General features: G+C 49.8%; 1 protein-coding gene across 1 annotated transcript in view; it reads left to right on the top strand.

Moving 5' to 3' along the window:
• The window catches only part of SGO2 (shugoshin 2), a 170,526-nt gene that overhangs the window by 28,064 nt on the left and 122,747 nt on the right, over positions 1-19,715 (top strand). Inside the window, exons 3-5 of the mRNA XM_075317793.1 lie at positions 10,949-11,124; positions 12,887-12,964; positions 14,358-14,446. Coding sequence (XP_075173908.1) covers positions 10,949-11,124; positions 12,887-12,964; positions 14,358-14,446 — 343 coding nt within the window. The remainder of the gene's footprint in view (positions 1-10,948; positions 11,125-12,886; positions 12,965-14,357; positions 14,447-19,715) is intronic.

Raw genomic sequence — 19,715 nt, 5'->3', positions numbered from 1 at the left:
TCCATCTCCCATGCTGCGCACTCCCAAACGTGCTCCATCCGCCATGCTGCGCCAGCATCAGCCTCTCTACCCGCAGCATCAGCCTCTCTACCCGCAGCATCAGCCTCTCTGTCCCCAGCATCAGCTTCTCTGTCCCCAGCATCAGCTTCTCTGTCCCCAGCATCAGCTTCTCTGTCCCCGGCATCAGCCTCTCTGTCCCCGGCATCAGCCTCTCTGTCCCCGGCATCAGCCTCTCTGTCCCCGGCATCAGCCTCTCTGTCCCCGGCATCAGCCTCTCTGTCCCCGGCATCAGCCTCTCTGTCCCCGGCATCAGCCTCTCTGTCCCCGGCATCAGCCTCTCTGTCCCCGGCATCAGCCTCTCTGTCCCCGGCATCAGCCTCTCTGTCCCCGGCATCAGCCTCTCTGTCCCCGGCATCAGCCTCTCTGTCCCCGGCATCAGCCTCTCTGTCCCCGGCATCAGCCTCTCTGTCCCCGGCATCAGCCTCTCTGTCCCCAGCATCAGCCTCTCTGTCCCCAGCATCAGCCTCTCTGTCCCCAGCATCAGCCTCTCTGTCCCCAGCATCAGCCTCTCTGTCCCCAGCCTTCCCCAGGATCAGCCTCTATCCTCCCAGCCTCCTCCAGCACGCCATGCTCCTCTGCCGACACTCACAGATCCGATCGCATACACTCACACACACCCGATCGCATACACTCACACACACCCGATCGCATACACTCACACACACCCGATCGCATACACTCACACACACCCGATCGCATACACTCACACACACCCGATCGCATACACTCACACACACCCGATCGCATACACTCACACACACCCGATCGCATACACTCACACACACCCGATCGCATACACTCACACACACCCGATCGCATACATTCACACACACCCGATCGCATACATTCACACACACCCGATCGCTTACACTCACGTACACACACATTGACGATATTGCACATACGCGCTCACACTCAACATCTGGAGATACCACATGCTTCTGGCCATGTGATCCTCCGGCAGGTCCTGGAAGGTCACAACAGCACAGTATCGAGGCCGAGAAGCAAGCGATATCGCCGGATGCTGTGAGTGTGTGGATGCGATGTGTGTGTGAGGTGTTTGTGAGAGTGAGTGTGATCTGATGTGTGTGTATGTGTGTGTGTGTGCTGTTATGTGTGTGCGTGTGGATCTTCCGCCGCTGCAGGACCTTGATGTGCTGGTAACTATGCTAGCATGGTTACCAGCTGGTAACTATGCTAGCATGGTTACCAACGTATCCCGCCCCCGCTCGCACGGGAGCCCACACCAGCATACGGCGGCAAGGCCAGCAATGCAAGGGTAAGTGTCGGCTGGGTTGGCGGCGTACGCTGATGTGGGCTCCCGTTGGGGGGGGGGGGGGAGTACAGTACTCACCTGGGAGTCATGGCTCCGTGACCGTGTCAGTTCGGGGAATGCGCGGGGGGGGGGGGGGGGCCAGAGCTAGCGTGCATTGCGTGAGGGGGGCGGGACATGGCGTGGCCGAGTTGCCAATGCCTGCAGGGTGCCAGGGCGAGCGGCCAATCCGTGTGGGGGGGTGGGGCCATGGCCAATCAGCTTTGTGTCACCGTAAGGACACAATGTCACCGTAAGGACACAATTTTGGAGCATGACAGACAGACAGAATAAGGCAATTAATTATATATATAGATGTGTGTGTGTATATGTATATGTGTGTGTATGTATATGTGTATGTATATATATATATATTATTAATATTATATATGTATATGTATGTACATACGTCACGGTGTGTAGGTGAGGAATGCCGGGCACAGCTGATCCACGAACGGCTAGGTATCACAGTCCTGGAGAGCAGGAAAGATCCTGGTGCGTGTCCCAAAATGTAGATTATGCAAATCCAGAAAATAGGCAGAAAGGGTCGCACTCCACAAGGATCTGGATAGATACAAATCTTTAATCCATGCTCAAATCAGGGATACAGGTGGTGAGGTTGTGCAGCGCCGGACGACAGCAGGCCGTTTCGCAAACAAATTGCTTCTACGGGTCCAGTCAACTACACTGCTCCTCCCCCATAAACTTCCTCTCCACTATCACCGAAGAAGAGCTTGCACATCTTCTCTCAAAAGCGCACCTTACCACCTGCGCACTTGATCCCATCCCAACCCACCTCCTCCCCAACCTCACCACTATCCTTATTCCAGCCTTAACCCATCTCTTCAACCTATCTTTAACAAGTGGTACCTTCCCTTCTGCCTTTAAACATGCAACAGTCACACCCATCCTAAAGAAACCTTCCCTCGACCCAACCTCTGCTGCCAGCTATCGCCCCATATCGCTACTCCCATTCGCCTCAAAACTCCTTGAACAGCACGTCCATGCTGAAATTTCCTCCCACCTCTCCTCTAACTCTCACTTTGACAACCTACAGTCCGGCTTCCGTCCGCATCATTCCACTGAAACTGCCCTGACTAAAATCACAAATGACTTACTGCCAAAGCTAACAACCACTTCTCTATACTCCTACTTCTAGACTTGTCCTCAGCTTTTGACACTGTTGACCACTCCCTCCTACTACAGATCTTCTCTTCCCTTGGTGTCAGAGACCTCGCCCTCTCTTGGATCTCTTCATACCTCTCCAACCGCACTTTTAGTGTCTCCCACTCCCACACAACCTCTTCATCCCGTCCTCTCTCTGTTGGTGTCCCTCAAGTCTCTGTCCTGGGACCATTACTTTTTTCTATCAACACATTTGGCCTGGGACAACTCAAAGTCCCATGGCTTCCAGTACCACCTATATGCCGATGACACTCATATCTACCTCTCTGGCCCAGATGTCACATCTCTGCTGTCCAGAATCCCAGAGTGCCTATCTGCTATATCTTCCTTCTTCTCCTCTCGCTTCCTAAAGCTCAATGTGGCCAAAACTGAACTGATCATCTTTCCTCCATCTCACCTACACTCTCTACCTGATCTATCTATTACAATAAATAACATCACGCTCTCCCCAGCACCCAAAGTTTGGTGCCTTGGAGTGACCTTTGACTCTGCCTTGTACTTCATACCACACATTCAATCCCTCACCACCTCCTGTCGTCTTCAACTCAAAAATATTTCCAGAATCCGTCCCTTCCTCAATTCTCAATCTACAAAAATGCTAGTGCATGCCCTCATAATCTCCCGCCTCGACTACTGCAACATCCTCCTCTGTGGTCTCCCTGCTAACACGCTCGCCCCTCTCCAGTCCATCCTTAATTCTGCTGCCCGACTGATCCACCTCTCGCCACACTACCACCCTGCTTCTCTCTGCATGTCCCTTCACTGGCTCCCTATCTTCCATCGTATCCAATTCAAACTACTAATACTGACTTACAAAGCCATCCACAAATTGTCTCCTCCATATATTTCTGAACTAATCTCTCGCTACACTCCAAAACGTTATCTCCGGTCCTCCCAAGATCTCCTTCTCTCCTCCTCTCTCATTCGCTCCTCATGCAAATGCCTCCAAGACTTCTCCCGAACATCCCAGTCTTCTGGAACTCGCTGCCTCAACATGTCAGATTATCTACTACACTTGCAAACTTCAAACGGAACCTAAAGACTCATCTGTTCAGAAATGCCTATAACCTTCAATGATCTCACTGCTTCACCACCGTGCAGAGCTGCCGCCCGACCACCGTGCGAAGCTGCCACCCGGCCACCGTGCGGAGCTGCCGCCAGACTCCCCCCACCCCACCTACTGTCTCCTCCCCATAATCCTTCAGAATGTAAGCCTGCAAGGGCAGGGCCCTCTTCCCTCTGTACTAGTCTGTCTATTGTAACTTGTATATGTGTTCTGTATGTAACCCCCTTCTCATGTACAGCACTATGGAATCAATGGTGCTCTATAAATAAATAATAATAATAATAACTACTACTGGACCCGTAGAAGCAATTTGTCTGCGAAACGGGCCGCCATCATCCGGCGCTGCACAACCTCACCTTCCCTCACCACCTATATCCCTGATTTGAGCTTTGAGCATGGATTAAAGATTTGTATCTATCCAGAACCTTGTGGAGTGCGACCCTTTCTGCCTATTTTCTGGATATATATATGGATATATATATATATATATATATATATATATATATATATATATATATAGATTAAAATATATATGTGTGTATATATATATATAATTATTGTATTAAACTTTTATTTCCTATATGGGGCATTGCCTTGAACTGCACTGATAGCTGGTATAGTTGCACAATTATTGCAATACATTATGTTAGTGCTGCACTGACAGAAGCATCTGGGATAATGCTCCTGGCATAATACCAGAGGCTTTTCGTACCTTTGTTGGTTTGGAGGTCATCATCATAACCTCAGGTCACTATTGCAATGATCGGGCCCTCACATTCACATCACCGGGGCGCAGATCGGAGGGGAGAGGGAGCGTGATCCCTTTTCCAGACCCCTAAATACTGTGATCCATATCAATCACGGTTAAACAGTCAGGGACTGCACTGTGATCGTTCCTGGCTGTCAGGTAAGCAGAGTTCCCGACAATGATTGCGCCGGGCACAACTCTTGTGCCCCACATTCTGCGTTCGTCGTTGCTTGGGAAGTACCCGACAAGCAGGACGTACTGGTACAACCAATGTTTGACAGGGTTTCCCACATATGGGGTATCTGTGTACTTTGGAGAAATCGCGTTACAAACTGTATGGTTTTCTCTTGTTACCCTTGTAAAAAATTTGTTTGTTTTGGGGTTTTTTTTTCTTTCACAGCTCAACGTTATAAAATTCTGTGAAGAACCTGGGCGTTCAAGATGTTCACCACACCTAGATTAAAGGGAACCTGTCACCAGATTTGGCCGCAGCTTATAGTCGCCAACACCAGTGGGCTATTATATACAGCAGTCTAGAATACTGTACATATGAGCCCAGACCATGCTGTATAACATAAAAATCACTTTTATAATACTCCCCTAGGGGGTGGTCCGCTCCGATAGGCAACACTGGTCCCCAGTCCGGCACCTCCTCTCTGCTGCGATTTCTGTCCCTCTTCTACCCAGCCCAGTGTGGCTTGTGTCCTATGTCATCCACACAGGCCAGCATTGCGGTCCTGCACAGGCGCATTGTGATATGTCCTGCTGAAGGCAGCTCAACTATTGTAGTGCGCATGCACAGTCTATCTTTAACCTTTCCTTGCGCCTGTGCATTAGAGTACTTTGATCTGCCCTCAGCACGGCAGATCACAGTGCGCCTGCACAGGACCGCAATGCTGGCTTGTGTGGATGACTAAGGACGCGTCATCCATACTGGGCTGAGTAGGAGGAGGATGGCGATCGCCACACAGAGGAGGCGCTGGACTGAGAGCAATGATGCCCATCCCATCAGGCCAGACTGCCCCCTAGGTGAGTATTATAAAAGTGTATTTTGTTATATACAGTGGCTTGGGCTCTTATATGCAGCTTTGTAGAATGCTGTATATAGGACCTCACTGGTGGTGGCCACAGTTTATATTCACCAAATCTGGTGACAGGTTCCCTTTTAATTCTGAAAGGGGAGTAGGTTCCAAAAAAAGAGTGATTTGTGGGTTTTTTCCCCCCTGTTTAGGCATTTCAGGGTCTCCAAATGCAATATAGCATTGGTACAGAAGCAGTACGCCATGATGGAGCACTTAGTGACCTGTACTCGTGACAGATGTTAATCTAACCGTAAAAATTGCCAAATATTTTCCATCGCCACATCCTTAACAAGTGCAATAAAAAAATGTATTATTTATCCCACACTGTGAGCGCTGCAAAAAAAAGCAGTACTATGCCAGAATTGCCATTTTTGTTCCTCTTGACATATAAATGAATTAAGATTATGTACGGACCCTAACATGACACCAGTGCCAAATACTGAACGTTCCCTCCATAGAGCTCTGTATTCAGAACAATTACATTATTTCTCTCAAATATGATGCAAACATTTTTATAGTGATTTTTACTTTTTTCTTTGGCAAACATTGGAAACATGAAGAAAAATCATAAATTGGTTAGTAAAAAAAAAATACACATGACAATATATATAAAAAACAAGCCGCTATAGCAATGGAAAGAAAATACTGGAACGTGACAATTTTATATATTAAAAAAATATGTAAGTCTAAACATTTAATGCAAAAATAGGCCTGTTCCATTAGTGCTGAAAGTTCACTACAGTTCAAATGTTTGGGGTCACTCAGACAATTTTCTTTTCCAAGAAAAATCATACTTTTATTTATCAAATGAGTTGCATAATGAATAGAAAATATAGTCCAGACATTGACTAGGTTAGAAATAATGATTTTTACTTGAAATGATAATTTTCTCCTTCAAACTTTGCTTTCGTCACAAAATGCTCCTTTGCAGCAATTACAGCTTTGCTGACCTCTGGAGTTCTAGTTGTTAATTTGCGGAGGTAATCTGGAGATATTTCACCCCATGTTTCCAGAAGACCCTCCCACAATTTGGATTGGCTTGATAAGCACTTTTTGCTCCATACGGTCAAGCTGCTCCCACAACAGCTCAATGGGGTTGAGATCTGGTGACTGGGCTGGCCACTCCATTACAGAGAATACCAGCTGCCTGCTTCTTCCCTAAATAGTTCATGCATAATTTGGAGGTGTGCTTTGGGTCATTGTCCTGTTGTAGGAGTAAATTGGCTCCAATCAAGCGCTGTCCACAGGGTATGGCATGGCGTTGCAAAATGGAGTGATAGCCTTCCTTATTCAAAATCCCTTTTACCTTGTACAAATCTCCCACTTTATCAGCACCAAAGCAACCCCAGACCATCAATTACCTCCACCATGCTTGACAGATGGCATCAGGCACTCTTCCAGCATCTTTTCAGTTGTTCTGCGTCTTACAAATGTTCTGTGTGATCCAAACACCTCAAAGTTCGATTCGTCTGTCCATACCACTTTTTCCAATCTTCCTCTGTCCAATGGCTGTGTTCTTTTGCCCATATTAATCTTTTCCTTTTATTAGCCAGTCTCAGATACGGCTTTTTCTTTGCCACTTTGCCCTGAAGGCCAGCATCCCGGAGCCGTCTCTTCACTGTAGACATTAACACTGGCATTTTGCGGGTACAGTTTAATGAAGCTGTCAGTTGAGGACCTGTGAGGGGTCGATTTGTCACACTAGAGCAGGGGTGGGGAACCTCCGGCCCGCGGGCCGTATACGGCCCGTGACGACTTTTTATGCGGCCCCCAGGCACATTCCCAGGGACCGCTGTGCTCTGGCACCAGCCGCGCTTTTCCCGGCCGCCGGCCCTTTAAATCTCACTGCCTGATGCCTTGAGGGTAGATGCTAGAATGTACGGGCTCTATCCAGATCCTGACTTCCAGGACCTGACTGCAGCCCATACATTCTAGGCTTAACCCCGGCCTGTGCTAGTGTGCTCCGGTGGGCGGGGTAAGCAGCACGCTGCGACATGTCACAGAAGAGCTGCAGCAGATTTACCAGCCTCCCGGACCTGCTGTGTGTGTGACTCTTCCCCCCCCTCACTGTGAGTACGCAACCCATCGCTGCCCCCTCCCCCTAAGTGCTGTGTACTCCCTCGTGCTGTGTGTACCCCTCAATGCTGTGTACCCCTACTGCTGTGTGTACCCCCTCGTGCTGTGTACCCCCTCGTGCTATGTACCTCCCAGTGCTGTGTGTACCCCCTAATGCTGTGTGTACCCCCTAATGCTGTGTGTACCCCCTAATGCTGTGTGTACCCCCCAGTGCTGTGTGTACCCCCTAATGCTGTGTGTACCCCCTAATGTTGAGTACACCCCTAGTACAGTGTGTACCCCCTAGTACTGTGTGTGCTCCCCTAGTGCTGTCTGTACCCCTTGGGTGATGTCTATGCCCCCCCAGTGCTGTCCGCACCACCTAATGCTGTCCATGCTGCCACCAGTGCTGTCCATGCCACGGTCAGTGCTGTCTGTGCCCCCTTATGCTGTCCGTGCTCCCCAGTGCTGTGTGCCACCCCTCAGTACTATGTACCCCCCAGTGCTCTTAACTTGCTACTGCTGTCTGTACCCTCCCACTGCTTTATATGCCCCCCAGTCTGTGCCCTCCTGTTGATGTCTATGCTCCCCCAGACTTCTCTGTGTCTCCCTAGTGATGCCACCTAGTGCTGTCCGTGCTGCCACCTAGTGCTGTCCGGGCTGCCACCTAGTGCAGTCCGGGCTGCCACCTAGTGCAGTCCGGGCTGCCACCTAGTGCAGTCCGTGCTGCCACCTAGTGCAGTCCGTGGTGCCACCTAGTGCTGTCCGTGCTGCCACCTAGTGCTGTCCGTGCTGCCACCTAGTGCTGTCCGTGCTGCCACCTAGTGCTGTCCGTGCTGCCACCTAGTGCTGTCCGTGCTGCCACCTAGTGCTGTCCGTGCTGCCACCTAGTGCTGTCCGTGCTGCCACCTAGTGCAGTCCGTGCTGCCACCTAGTGCAGTCCGTGCTGCCACCTAGTGCAGTCCGTGCTGCCACCTAGTGCAGTCCGTGCTGCCTCCTAGTGCAGTCCGTGCTGCCTCCTAGTGCAGTCCGTGCTGCCTCCTAGTGCAGTCCGTGCTGCCTCCTAGTGCAGTCCGTGCTGCCTCCTAGTGCAGTCCGTGCTGCCTCCTAGTGCAGTCCGTGCTGCCTCCTAGTGCAGTCCGTGCTGCCTCCTAGTGCAGTCCGTGCTGCCTCCTAGTGCAGTCCGTGCTGCCACCTAGTGCAGTCCGTGCTGCCACCTAGTGCAGTCTGTGCCACAGCCAAGGCTGTCCATGCCCCCCTACTGATGTATATGCCCCAGCCCCCTCCTGTGATGTGTACTCCCAGTGTCTCCTGTAATTTATGCACCCCAGCCCCTCCTGTGATGTATATGCCCCCAGCATCTCCAGACCGAGACAAACCTGGAAAAGCAGCTGTGAGAAACAAGATGATCAATATCACCAAACATCACAGTCACACCAAACAGAAGCAGCTCCTGCCTCCACAGTAGGGGTGAGTTAATTAATCGTTTGACCAAATATAGCTGGGTTATTTTTCAAGTTGATAATGTTGTGCGGCCCCCAAAGGTTAGTAGGAAATTCCAAATGGCCCCCGGCAGTAAAAAGGTTCCCCACCCCTGCACTAGAGACTCTAATGTACTTGTCTTGTTGCTCGGATGTGCAGCGGGGCCTCCCACTTCTTTCTACTCTAGTTAGAGCCTGTTTGTGCTCTCCTCTGAATGGAGTAGTACACACCGTTGTAGGAAATCTTCAGTTTCTTGGCAATTTCTCACATGCACTAGCCTTCATTTCTAAGAACGAGAATAGACTGTCAAGTTTCACATGAAAGTTTTTTTTTTTCTGGCCGTTTTTAGAGTTTAATGAAACCAACAAATGTAATGCTCCAGATTCTCAACTAGCTGAAAGGAAGGTCAGTTTTATAGCTTCTCTAATGAGCAAAACTGTTTTCAGCTGTGCTAACATACTTGCACAAGGGTTTTCTAAACATCAATTAGCCTTCTAACACAGTTAGCAAACACAATGTACCATTAGAACACTGGAGTGGTGGTTGTTGGAAATGGGCCTCTATACACCTATGTAGATATTGTATTAAACACCAGACGTTTGAAGCTAGAATAGTCATTTATCACATTATCAACGTATAGTGTATTTCTGTTTAATGTTAGCTTCATTGAAAAAAAATGTGCTTTTCTTTCAAAAATAAGGAAATATCTAAGCGACCCTAAACTTTTGAACTGTGGTGTACTTTTGATTAATCTCCTTCTGGGCTTTTGCCCCACTATATACAATAGCCACAGGTCTCTTGGTAGCCCATCCATGCTAAGCTGGCCATTACAAGAAGATAACGCTCTGCCGTGTGTCTTGCACGAGCGCTCACCGTGGCTGAACACTCGTGTCTTTTTCACAGTGGAAGAGATAAAGCAGCTACTTATCTTCCCTGAACACACAAGGATCAGACATTGAAATCCCACTGGCCCGATTCTACTCTTCCCGACATCATCTGACCAGTTAAAGTCGAGAGGCCTCCGCACATTAGATGGTTGCCAGAATTTAAGCCTTTGTTCGTTTTTTTTTTTTTGGGGGGGGGGGGGGCGTTGTCACCAGGTTTTTCCCACTTAATCTGAGAGCAGCAGACTGAAAAGGCAGACACCCAGATTCCAGTGATGTGCCACTTACTGGGCTACTTACTGTAGTTTTGATCTGTTACTGATAAATTAGTAACTTTTATCATTAGAGGACAAGTAAACCTGCTGCTGTGTAATCTCATATTCATGAGCTCATTATAACCCTGCCCCCAATACTGTTTGTCAGCTTTCTGCCTATGCAGTGTACACAGAAAATAAGTGGAGAGGGCAGGATTACACAGAGCTCAGCATTCTGAGAATTTTTAGATCTGCAGCAGATAACTGTGATATATCAAAACTACAGCAATCAGCCCAGTAAGTGATACATTACTGGAATTGGGGTCTCTGCCACTGCATCAGGGTGATCTTAGGAAAGCTTCTGTTCCTACTTGTGATAGGTGCGCTTTAAAGAGAACCTATCAGCAGGTTATTTTTCTCTTATCTTTGCTGCTTTCTGTGTATTTTGTATTTTTTAAATCCACCATATTGCTCCATTAACGCGGGCCTTTTTATTTAGGGTGTAATTCTCTGCTCTTTACCATGCAGGCATTGCTCATGGAGCGATCATACAGAGTATCTTGTGAGCAAAAGCCATACAAATTAGCACTAAATGTAAATGTCCATATCCCCGGCAGTGTGTGAAGACTAAAAATATACACAAGACACAAATAGCCAGGGGGTAACAGGAACCCACATGGCAAAACGGGTCACTTATCACTGGGTGATGTCCTATTTAAGACCATTGCCCATCAATTGCAGTTGGGGCTCAGCCATAATGATGCATGTATGATTAAAGGTAGTATCTCTGTGATCACCGCATCATATCTGTGTGTTTCAGATAACTCGTCCCTTCTGAAGGTTTCCCTGAAGAATAAGAATAAAGCTTTAGCTTCTGCCTTAACTGCAGAGAAGGAGAAGTCCAGGAGCCTGGGAAATGATAAAATGTTCCTACAGAAGGAGGTGAACGTGCTGCAATTCCAGAACGCGCTGCTCCGACAAAACCTGAGTATAGTGGTAAGTCAGACATGACACGGCCGTGTGGAGACAATGGGTGGAAAGCTGATGTCCGCTGATGGGGTGGGACCATTCCTACCCCTTCACCAGTGTTCTCCTACATAATGGACATTTGGAGTGTTAGATTCCCTGCAATTTTGTAGCAGCTTTGCGAGATAAAAGTTCGTTTCCAACATCTAAATGGGTTTATTCCTGCAGAATGGGCGGTGATGTCTACATGCATTTCCACCATAAATCCGTTCTCTGCCCATATACGTGGATGTGCTCCTTGGTGCCCGTACTGAGCCGCCAGTGACTGGCTGCTGTGCGGTGCCGCTTTAGCGTAGCGGCAGTATATGGGTAGAGCCACCCGGTGCTGCTTGTCTCCAGTGGCCATATGCAAACTGCTACCCCAGACCTGATGGTGTCTGCAATCGCATTGACATTAGACCATTTCTGCTGCACTGACAATATGGGGAATCTGTAATAAGATTCTTGCATTTCTACATGACCCGTTTATTTGGCAGATACGGCAGGCACAGCTAATGTTCCTAGCCAGCCGCCGCTCGTTACTTTAACCGAAGAGATGCAAGAGGGGAAGTAAGGGGGTTTTATTACAATTAGGGCTTACTCACATGAGAATAACATGGCCGATATTATGTAGGATAGCACTCGGCCCAATGTTAAATTATGGGTCAGTGCCGACTTAAGCTATTTTGCAGCATGCTGCGAGTGCATCTGATAATCAGGTGACACGCACCATAGAAGTCTATAGGTGCATGGAAATCATGAGACTGCACTCTGTCATCCAAGTGCACTTTGATATACGCTGACACGGACAATGGAGAAATAAAGTTCTCCATATTCTCAGCTGTTTTTTGATTCTTGCATGCGAGTGCATCAGATCACTCTAAATGGCGCTCTGTTCACTCTATTAATATCCACTGTCAAAATAAAATCAGTAGCGCAATCTAAAGAGCACCCGAGATACTTTGTTAAAAATGTGTAGTTAGAAATGTGTAGTTAGAAGCTGCTCACCTGGTTTTGTTGTGCGCCCTCGCACAACCCCGGTGATGAGCGTGTAGTTCCTCTGGATATTGAGGGGCTGTAGTAACTGATGTTACCCGATCCTTTTTGGCTGGATGGAGCCGGAGGTTTACCGCTGATAGCTCCTGGTTCACCGACTCCTTTGATCCTGAAGCTTCAGGTCGGCTCTCCGTCCTCCCGCTGGATTGTTCAGGGTGAGCTGATAGATTCTGTGATCCTCAGCAGCTCTTTGCCGGATTCCCCTTCGGGAGTATACAATGTGGATAATAGTGATGAAAACCGGTCTTTGAGCGCTAATGATGGATCAGAATCTGGATGTTCTTTTGAAGATAAGGCTTTATTGTTAAAAGGATAAAGCTCTTGTTATCACTTCACAACGCGTTTCAGCAAGATCCCCTTGCTTTCCTCACCTGAGGAAAGCAAGGGGATCTTGCTGAAACGCATTGTGAAGTGATAACAAGAGCTTTATCCTTTTAACAATAAAGCCTTATCTTCAAAAGAACATCCAGATTCTGATCCATCATTAGCGCTCAAAGACCGGTTTTCATCACTATTATCCACACTCTATTAATATCGTCTGCCCGATTCTTTCATATTAGAGAATATACGGCTGTGTGAGCGAGCACTTATACAGCTGCTCCATCCAGTGCTGCAGATATGCCAGGCTGCAGGTCATTAATGCTAGATCTTCCACATACAGTATCTGTGCACCTCACGACTTCCCTTTGTTTTGCAGAACAAAATGCTAAAGGATATTGATGCATTCATGAACATTAACCTGTCTGCAGCTATTAAGACCAGCAGCACCATCGAGGTATTTCGACCAATCGTACTTTATTCTTGTGGGGGAGGGTTTTCTCCTTCCCTTTTTAAGTAATATGAATCCTCTTATGGATTCGCTCCAGAATATATTAGATGTGGAATCCACACCTAAATCTAGGCAGAATCCACAGCACTTGAATGCTTCAGGGCAGATTAACACATTGCTGTGGATTTACTGGCTGCAAATCTGAATGAAAAATGTGCAAAGAACAGTAGCAACAAAGGTAGTGAGACTTAAAAAATGTGGACATTAAAGGGGAATTTTCAAGTTGTCTCTTAAACAGTTTACATCTTTGCAGTCTCCTTGCTTCCTGTTTTTTGGCAAGGCAGGCACGCTTTCTGTAGTTAGTTGTGGTAAGTTACAGAGCTGTAGTATTTGAACTACAAAGCTCAGCACAAAATCTGCTGTAGTGCATTCAGCGATCAATGGTTTGTTCTGGAGTGTACGCTGCTATCAATATATTTATACATATAGAAAACAGGATTTGAACAAGCACACAGCTCCGGACAGTAAGAACCATGATGGGGAGATGCTCAGGGAGACACTGATGATTGTGATTTAGCAACATTGATAACTGCAGCTTATCAAGAGCTGAGAGGGAGGTAAGCAGCTAACTTCTCTGTACAAATCAATTGGCTACAGAGATGGCTGGTATGTTACAAATTAAACCCTCTTGTGGAATGTAACTACTGCACAATTAGCTGGGGTTTGGGTAGGCACTAGTGGCAAATCTTCTTGGAAACCAACTGTACGTTATGGAAGATACAAGCTCACATAGCAGAATAAGAGCAGCTAGAAATAGCAAGTCAAATACCAACTTGCTTATTTTCATGCTGTCTAATTAAAGGTAATTTGTCACCTGTTGTTGCTACCCCATCTGATAGCATAATGTAGAGACAGAGACCCTGATTCCAGTGATGTCTTACTGAGCGGCTTGCTGTCATTTTGATAAAATGTTTTCTCTGCTGCTGCTCTACCAGTTATACAGAGTATAGTCCTGTAATGATGATCTCCTGCTGATTGGTGATTTTATCAAGGCTACGCTCAGCAGCCCAGTAAGTGACACTGCTGGAATCGGGGTCTCTGTCTCTAGGTTATCCTGCTCTCAGATTAAGTTGCAAAAACCTGGTGACAGATTCCCTTTAAGCAATATAATATATTGGGAAAACCTCCTTAATCTGTGCTGCGGATATTTAAATCTGCATTCTGTTCATTATTTCTACACATTTTCTTGGATTTCACACTTAGCTTTTCAGTCACCATGCAACACCGTATCACATTTGGAAGGCTGTGGAGCTGAGATGAGGGGTCTTATAGAGGGGCATATGGGCAGGCTATATTTGCTGCTATTCAGTACTGTATTGTGTAAATATTGACTCTCTAGTCCTCAGATCGTCTATCACTGAGCAATACAAGGAGTGAACGCTTTAGCCAGCAGAGTGCGCTGTCTGTGGATGAAACTCAAGACTTTCGGTAATTGATAAAATATACTGCGCCATGCTGTAATAGTCTCATAATGCTTTTCACAAGGCACTTTATCCAGGATATTATTTTGGGTTGACAATGATGGTTATCAGCTGATATTGTGGATTTAATACTTCCAGCTGCCACCTGTGATTGGGATCTACTATCTTGGCTAAGAGTTTTGAGACAAAAATGTTGGTTTTCACAAAGTTTGCTGCTTCTGTTTTCTTAGATCTTTGTCAGATGTTTCTATGGTTACTGAAATACAATTATATAAGCTTTTCGTTCATTTTTATACTTATACATCAAGTTTCTACAAACACTGATTATTTCCAGTGTTGATCCTTATGTGAAGCCCCACAGGTGTTGTGTCGGTGCATTACCTTCAGGGACTCCACTCGGCTGGATCTTGTCACCGGTAGGAGATCTTCTATTTGTCGTGACGCCACTCTCAGTATTGCGGTCAGTGGGGACCGCCACTGCAGGTTGAGGGACGCCTGGGGCTGATGGTGAGTGCAGTTAGTTGGAATAGCCTCCTGAGAGTGAGGCAAGCCCCAGGGCCCTGTGTAGGTGCGTAGTACCACAAGGCGCAGAATAACTCCACACACGCAGAATGTCTTTCAGGGGTTTTACTCACTTCAGATGGCAGGGTGAGTAACCCGGGCGTAGCTGGGATGAACCAGGCTGGAACCAGGTATCCTTCAGGCTGACTTCTGATGGTGACTACCAACTCGCCTTCCTTAGCCCTTAGTGGTTTGGGGTAACCCCGACTTTTAGTCCCTATGGGGGTCACCCAGGGAAGTTGCTGAAGCCTCTCTCCCCTTCGGTTGCCGTTTGCTTGTTGCCTGGGCCAGATCACTCCAGCTGCTTGCCTCCTGTGAGCTATGGGCCCTAACTGTGGCTACGTGGCTGCGGCTTTTAGGTGTTGTGGTGTGGGCTTTGAGGGCCCCACACCGGCAGGTTTAGCGAGGAAAGGTAGATCTATCCCCGCTCCGGGATCTGCCGCCCGTTTGGGCCTGGTTCTCCCTAGCAGTCTCCTTACTTCCCACTCTGTGCTCTCTCTCTAGCTGGAGATGGGTTTCGGGTAGCACTCCTAGGTGACCGTTCTCCCCCGTCGGTAGCCACTGCGCGGACGCTGTCAGACTGCAACAGCCCCAAGGGTCTGCTCCTCTCGGAGCTCCCTGGACTCTGCACTGAACTGGCTCACTGCTCCTCCTCTCCTGTTCTTGCCTACGCCACCTAGCAACCAGGCTCTCTTACCACACCCCTTGAGAGGAGATGGAGGCTTTTGGCCCCCTCCACTATTCCAGTGGAGGTGAAGGCTTTTCCCCCTCCTGGGATCCCCAGGGGTCCTCTCAAAGGTACATGTGTGAGACCTGATCACTATGCGCCTGTGTAGTCACACCTCGGTCAGCCTTCTGGATTACCTGTATTGTACTGTCCCCAGCATGGGTGCAGTACTCAGTGGTGCCTGACCAGGTCAGGGGCGCCACATTCCCCCTTAGTTATCACCAGCACGTCCTCGGGCTGCAAGACAACATTTTAAAATGCATAAAACATTAAAACATTGTAAAACATTTTTAAAACCACCAGGTACCATACATCACCACCCTCCACCCACAAGTCCGTTAACCCACCCAAAACCCTCTCACGTTGGCCGCGCCTTCAGCCACTTCTGGCAGGATGTAGAGGCGGCTTTCATGGGCTGGTAGTTTCAGGGTATACCTGGCCTGGTGGATCCGCGCCTTCAGCCTCTTCTGGCAGGATGCAGAGGCGGCCTCCACAGTTGGTGCTGACCAGGTACCCTCTTTGTGGTGGAGAGCCAGGCCCCATAAACAGGCATGCTCTCTGGTTGCAGACGAGCCAAGCCCCTAAACAGGCTGACTCTGGTGGCGGTGGTGCCCTCTGGTGTAACTATTTACACTGCGAGAGTTTGTGGCTATAGCCAGTTCATAGCCTTAAGGTTCATTTCTCACATTAGTTTATGTGGGCACATTGCTTAAACTTGAAAACGTTGCAAAACTTTCAAACTGGTAACTTGCTGTATTTCTTATGTTATTTACATGGATTCCTCCTCACCAGGGCTTGGGCCTGTAGGGCTGCGGCACCTGTTGCTTTCTCGCTCTCTGTCGTCATCAGTGGTAGTCTCATCAGTAGGTTCCTTGTCTTTTCTTTCTCTGTCTTCATCTGTTTCTTTTCCTGTGTCTGTTTCTTTATCTTGCAGCATGGGATGGCTGTGGGGTTTGCTGGTACATGGTGCTACGTCGAGCGCATACCACCCTCTTTCTCCTTGATGCATTGTAAATTGCACTGAATCTCCCATCTTTAAGTTTCTGCCAGGGTGTCCTCTGGGCAAATGAGCTCTCACGTCTCTTCTATTGACGAAGATACCTTCCTTTATACCAGGTGCTACGATGAATCCGTATCCTGACTTCAGGCTAAAGTCTTCCACAATTCCTCTACAAAGGGGTCCTCTGACCTGGGCTTTGGCTCTTCTCAGGAACCGTTTCCCCTGTAGGTCTCTGGCCGTTATTTCATCTTTCTGCTCTGGGGATTGCGGTGCAGGGAAAGACTGGGTTCTGTTACGGCGCCGTGTCTTGCGGACTGGATTCTGCGAGGTACAGCTTACAAGCTCCCAGGTGAGGCTTTTAGGCAAATCTTCTTCAGCAGACGGTGTCAGGTCTTCTTCATCCCAGCGGGAATAGGGCAACATCTCCGGTTCTGGGCATGGATCCACTGCTGGTGGCTCCTGAGTCAGCTCCTCAGCTTCCTGGCCTCCCCTCCCCCTTAGTTCTTCCGAACACTCCTGTCGTGGCAGTGCTGGGGATGGACTTTCATCAGCAGGCCCAGGCGGGGGACTCTTTGGCGTGGTTGCTGCAGGGGTTGCCGGAATCCTCTTGGGGGTGTGCGGAGGGAGTAGATACCGGTCCACCATCTTCTGTGGGAACTTGGCCTCCAGGTCAGCCTTCAGCTGCCAGTATGCGGAGTCTTCACCTATCAGGGATTTCCTTGCAGGGACCTCCTTGGGCTGGGGAGCGGTGGCTGCTCTGGCCTTGCAGGCCGGGGTAAATGGTGATGCAATCTTGTCTTGGCGGGCCGCGCCCGACATGGCGGCGGCCTGGTCTTGTCGGGCCGCGCCCTGCATGGCGGCGGCCTGGATCGGCGTCGCTGTCGCGATCGGAGCTTGGCGGGCCGCACCTGGCGTGGCTGCGGCCTGGTTCAGCACCTCACTTGCGGCGCGGACGAGCGTTGCTGCTGCGGTGGGGTCTCGGCGGGCCGGGCCTAGCATGGCGGCGGCCTGGGTCAGCGTCACACCCGCGGCATGGATGAGGGTCGCGGTGGCAGCCGGTTCTCTGCGGGCCGGACTGGGCGTTGCTGCAGGGACCGGGTCTTGGTGGGCCGAGCAGGGCATCGCTGCGGCGGCCTGAACTTGGCGGGCTGCACCTGGCGTGGCTGCGGCCTGCTTCAGCGTCGCCGCGCCGGACGCCTCTTCAGGGACCGCGGACGTGGCAGCAGGGGTCGGGGCACTCGCGCGGGCAGGGGCATCACTGGACTCACCCATCGGTGGCAGCATCGGGGTCTGAGTCGTCACCGCCCGGTCTGGCACTCGGCGCGCGGCTCTCTCTTCATAGGCCTGAACCGCCGCGGTCATTCCCAGGAACTCCGCACGTCCCTCTCTGATCAGCCTTCCGACCCTGGCCTCCAGTTGATCGCAGGACTCGGCGAGCTCCCGACACCACCAGGCAGCGGAGCCTGGCTCTGGGTCTCTGCATGCAGACGCCATTTTCTCTAACAACAAGCTGCTGGCTTCTTTTCCGTTCCGCCGTCTCTGGACGCTTCCGCTCTCTTTACAAGCGAGGTCAGAACTCTGCAGGGGATCTCTGGGTAGCCACACCTCTTCGTGGGCGGTAACTTCTCCGAGCGCGGGCTGCTGTTGTTTTTCGGCGCGCTTTTCATGGTGGCAATATGGCGGCGCTTCCAATTTTTCAAGCGGACCGCCCAGGCACATGGTCACCTGTCTGAACAGGTCTAGTCCTTATCCTGTTCGTGACGCCAGATGTGAAGCCCCACAGGTGTTGTGTCGGTGCATTACCTTCAGGGACTCCACTCGGCTGGATCTTGTCACCGGTAGGAGATCTTCTATTTGTCGTGACGCCACTCTCAGAATTGCGGTCAGTGGGGACCGCCACTGCAGGTTGAGGGACGCCTGGGGCTGATGGTGAGTGCAGTTAGTTGGAATAGCCTCCTGAGAGTGAGGCAAGCCCCAGGGCCCTGTGTAGGTGCGTAGTACCACAAGGCGCAGAATAACTCCACACACGCAGAATGTCTTTCAGGGGTTTTACTCACTTCAGATGGCAGGGTGAGTAACCCGGGCGTAGCTGGGATGAACCAGGCTGGAACCAGGTATCCTTCAGGCTGACTTCTGATGGTGACTACCAACTCGCCTTCCTTAGCCCTTAGTGGTTTGGGGTAACCCCGACTTTTAGTCCCTATGGGGGTCACCCAGGGAAGTTGCTGAAGCCTCTCTCCCCTTCGGTTGCCGTTTGCTTGTTGCCTGGGCCAGATCACTCCAGCTGCTTGCCTCCTGTGAGCTATGGGCCCTAACTGTGGCTACGTGGCTGCGGCTTTTAGGTGTTGTGGTGTGGGCTTTGAGGGCCCCACACCGGCAGGTTTAGCGAGGAAAGGTAGATCTATCCCCGCTCCGGGATCTGCCGCCCGTTTGGGCCTGGTTCTCCCTAGCAGTCTCCTTACTTCCCACTCTGTGCTCTCTCTCTAGCTGGAGATGGGTTTCGGGTAGCACTCCTAGGTGACCGTTCTCCCCCGTCGGTAGCCACTGCGCGGACGCTGTCAGACTGCAACAGCCCCAAGGGTCTGCTCCTCTCGGAGCTCCCTGGACTCTGCACTGAACTGGCTCACTGCTCCTCCTCTCCTGTTCTTGCCTACGCCACCTAGCAACCAGGCTCTCTTACCACACCCCTTGAGAGGAGATGGAGGCTTTTGGCCCCCTCCACTATTCCAGTGGAGGTGAAGGCTTTTCCCCCTCCTGGGATCCCCAGGGGTCCTCTCAAAGGTACATGTGTGAGACCTGATCACTATGCGCCTGTGTAGTCACACCTCGGTCAGCCTTCTGGATTACCTGTATTGTACTGTCCCCAGCATGGGTGCAGTACTCAGTGGTGCCTGACCAGGTCAGGGGCGCCACACTTATTTTTGAAGAATTCTGCTGTTCGTCCTGACATGCTGGGTATCTGCTTCTGGGCCGAATTCTGACTGATGA

This window comes from Anomaloglossus baeobatrachus, chromosome 7, assembly GCF_048569485.1.
Source record: "Anomaloglossus baeobatrachus isolate aAnoBae1 chromosome 7, aAnoBae1.hap1, whole genome shotgun sequence".
Lineage (NCBI taxonomy): Eukaryota > Metazoa > Chordata > Amphibia > Anura > Aromobatidae > Anomaloglossus > Anomaloglossus baeobatrachus.
This window is presented reverse-complemented; position numbering and strand designations above follow the sequence as displayed.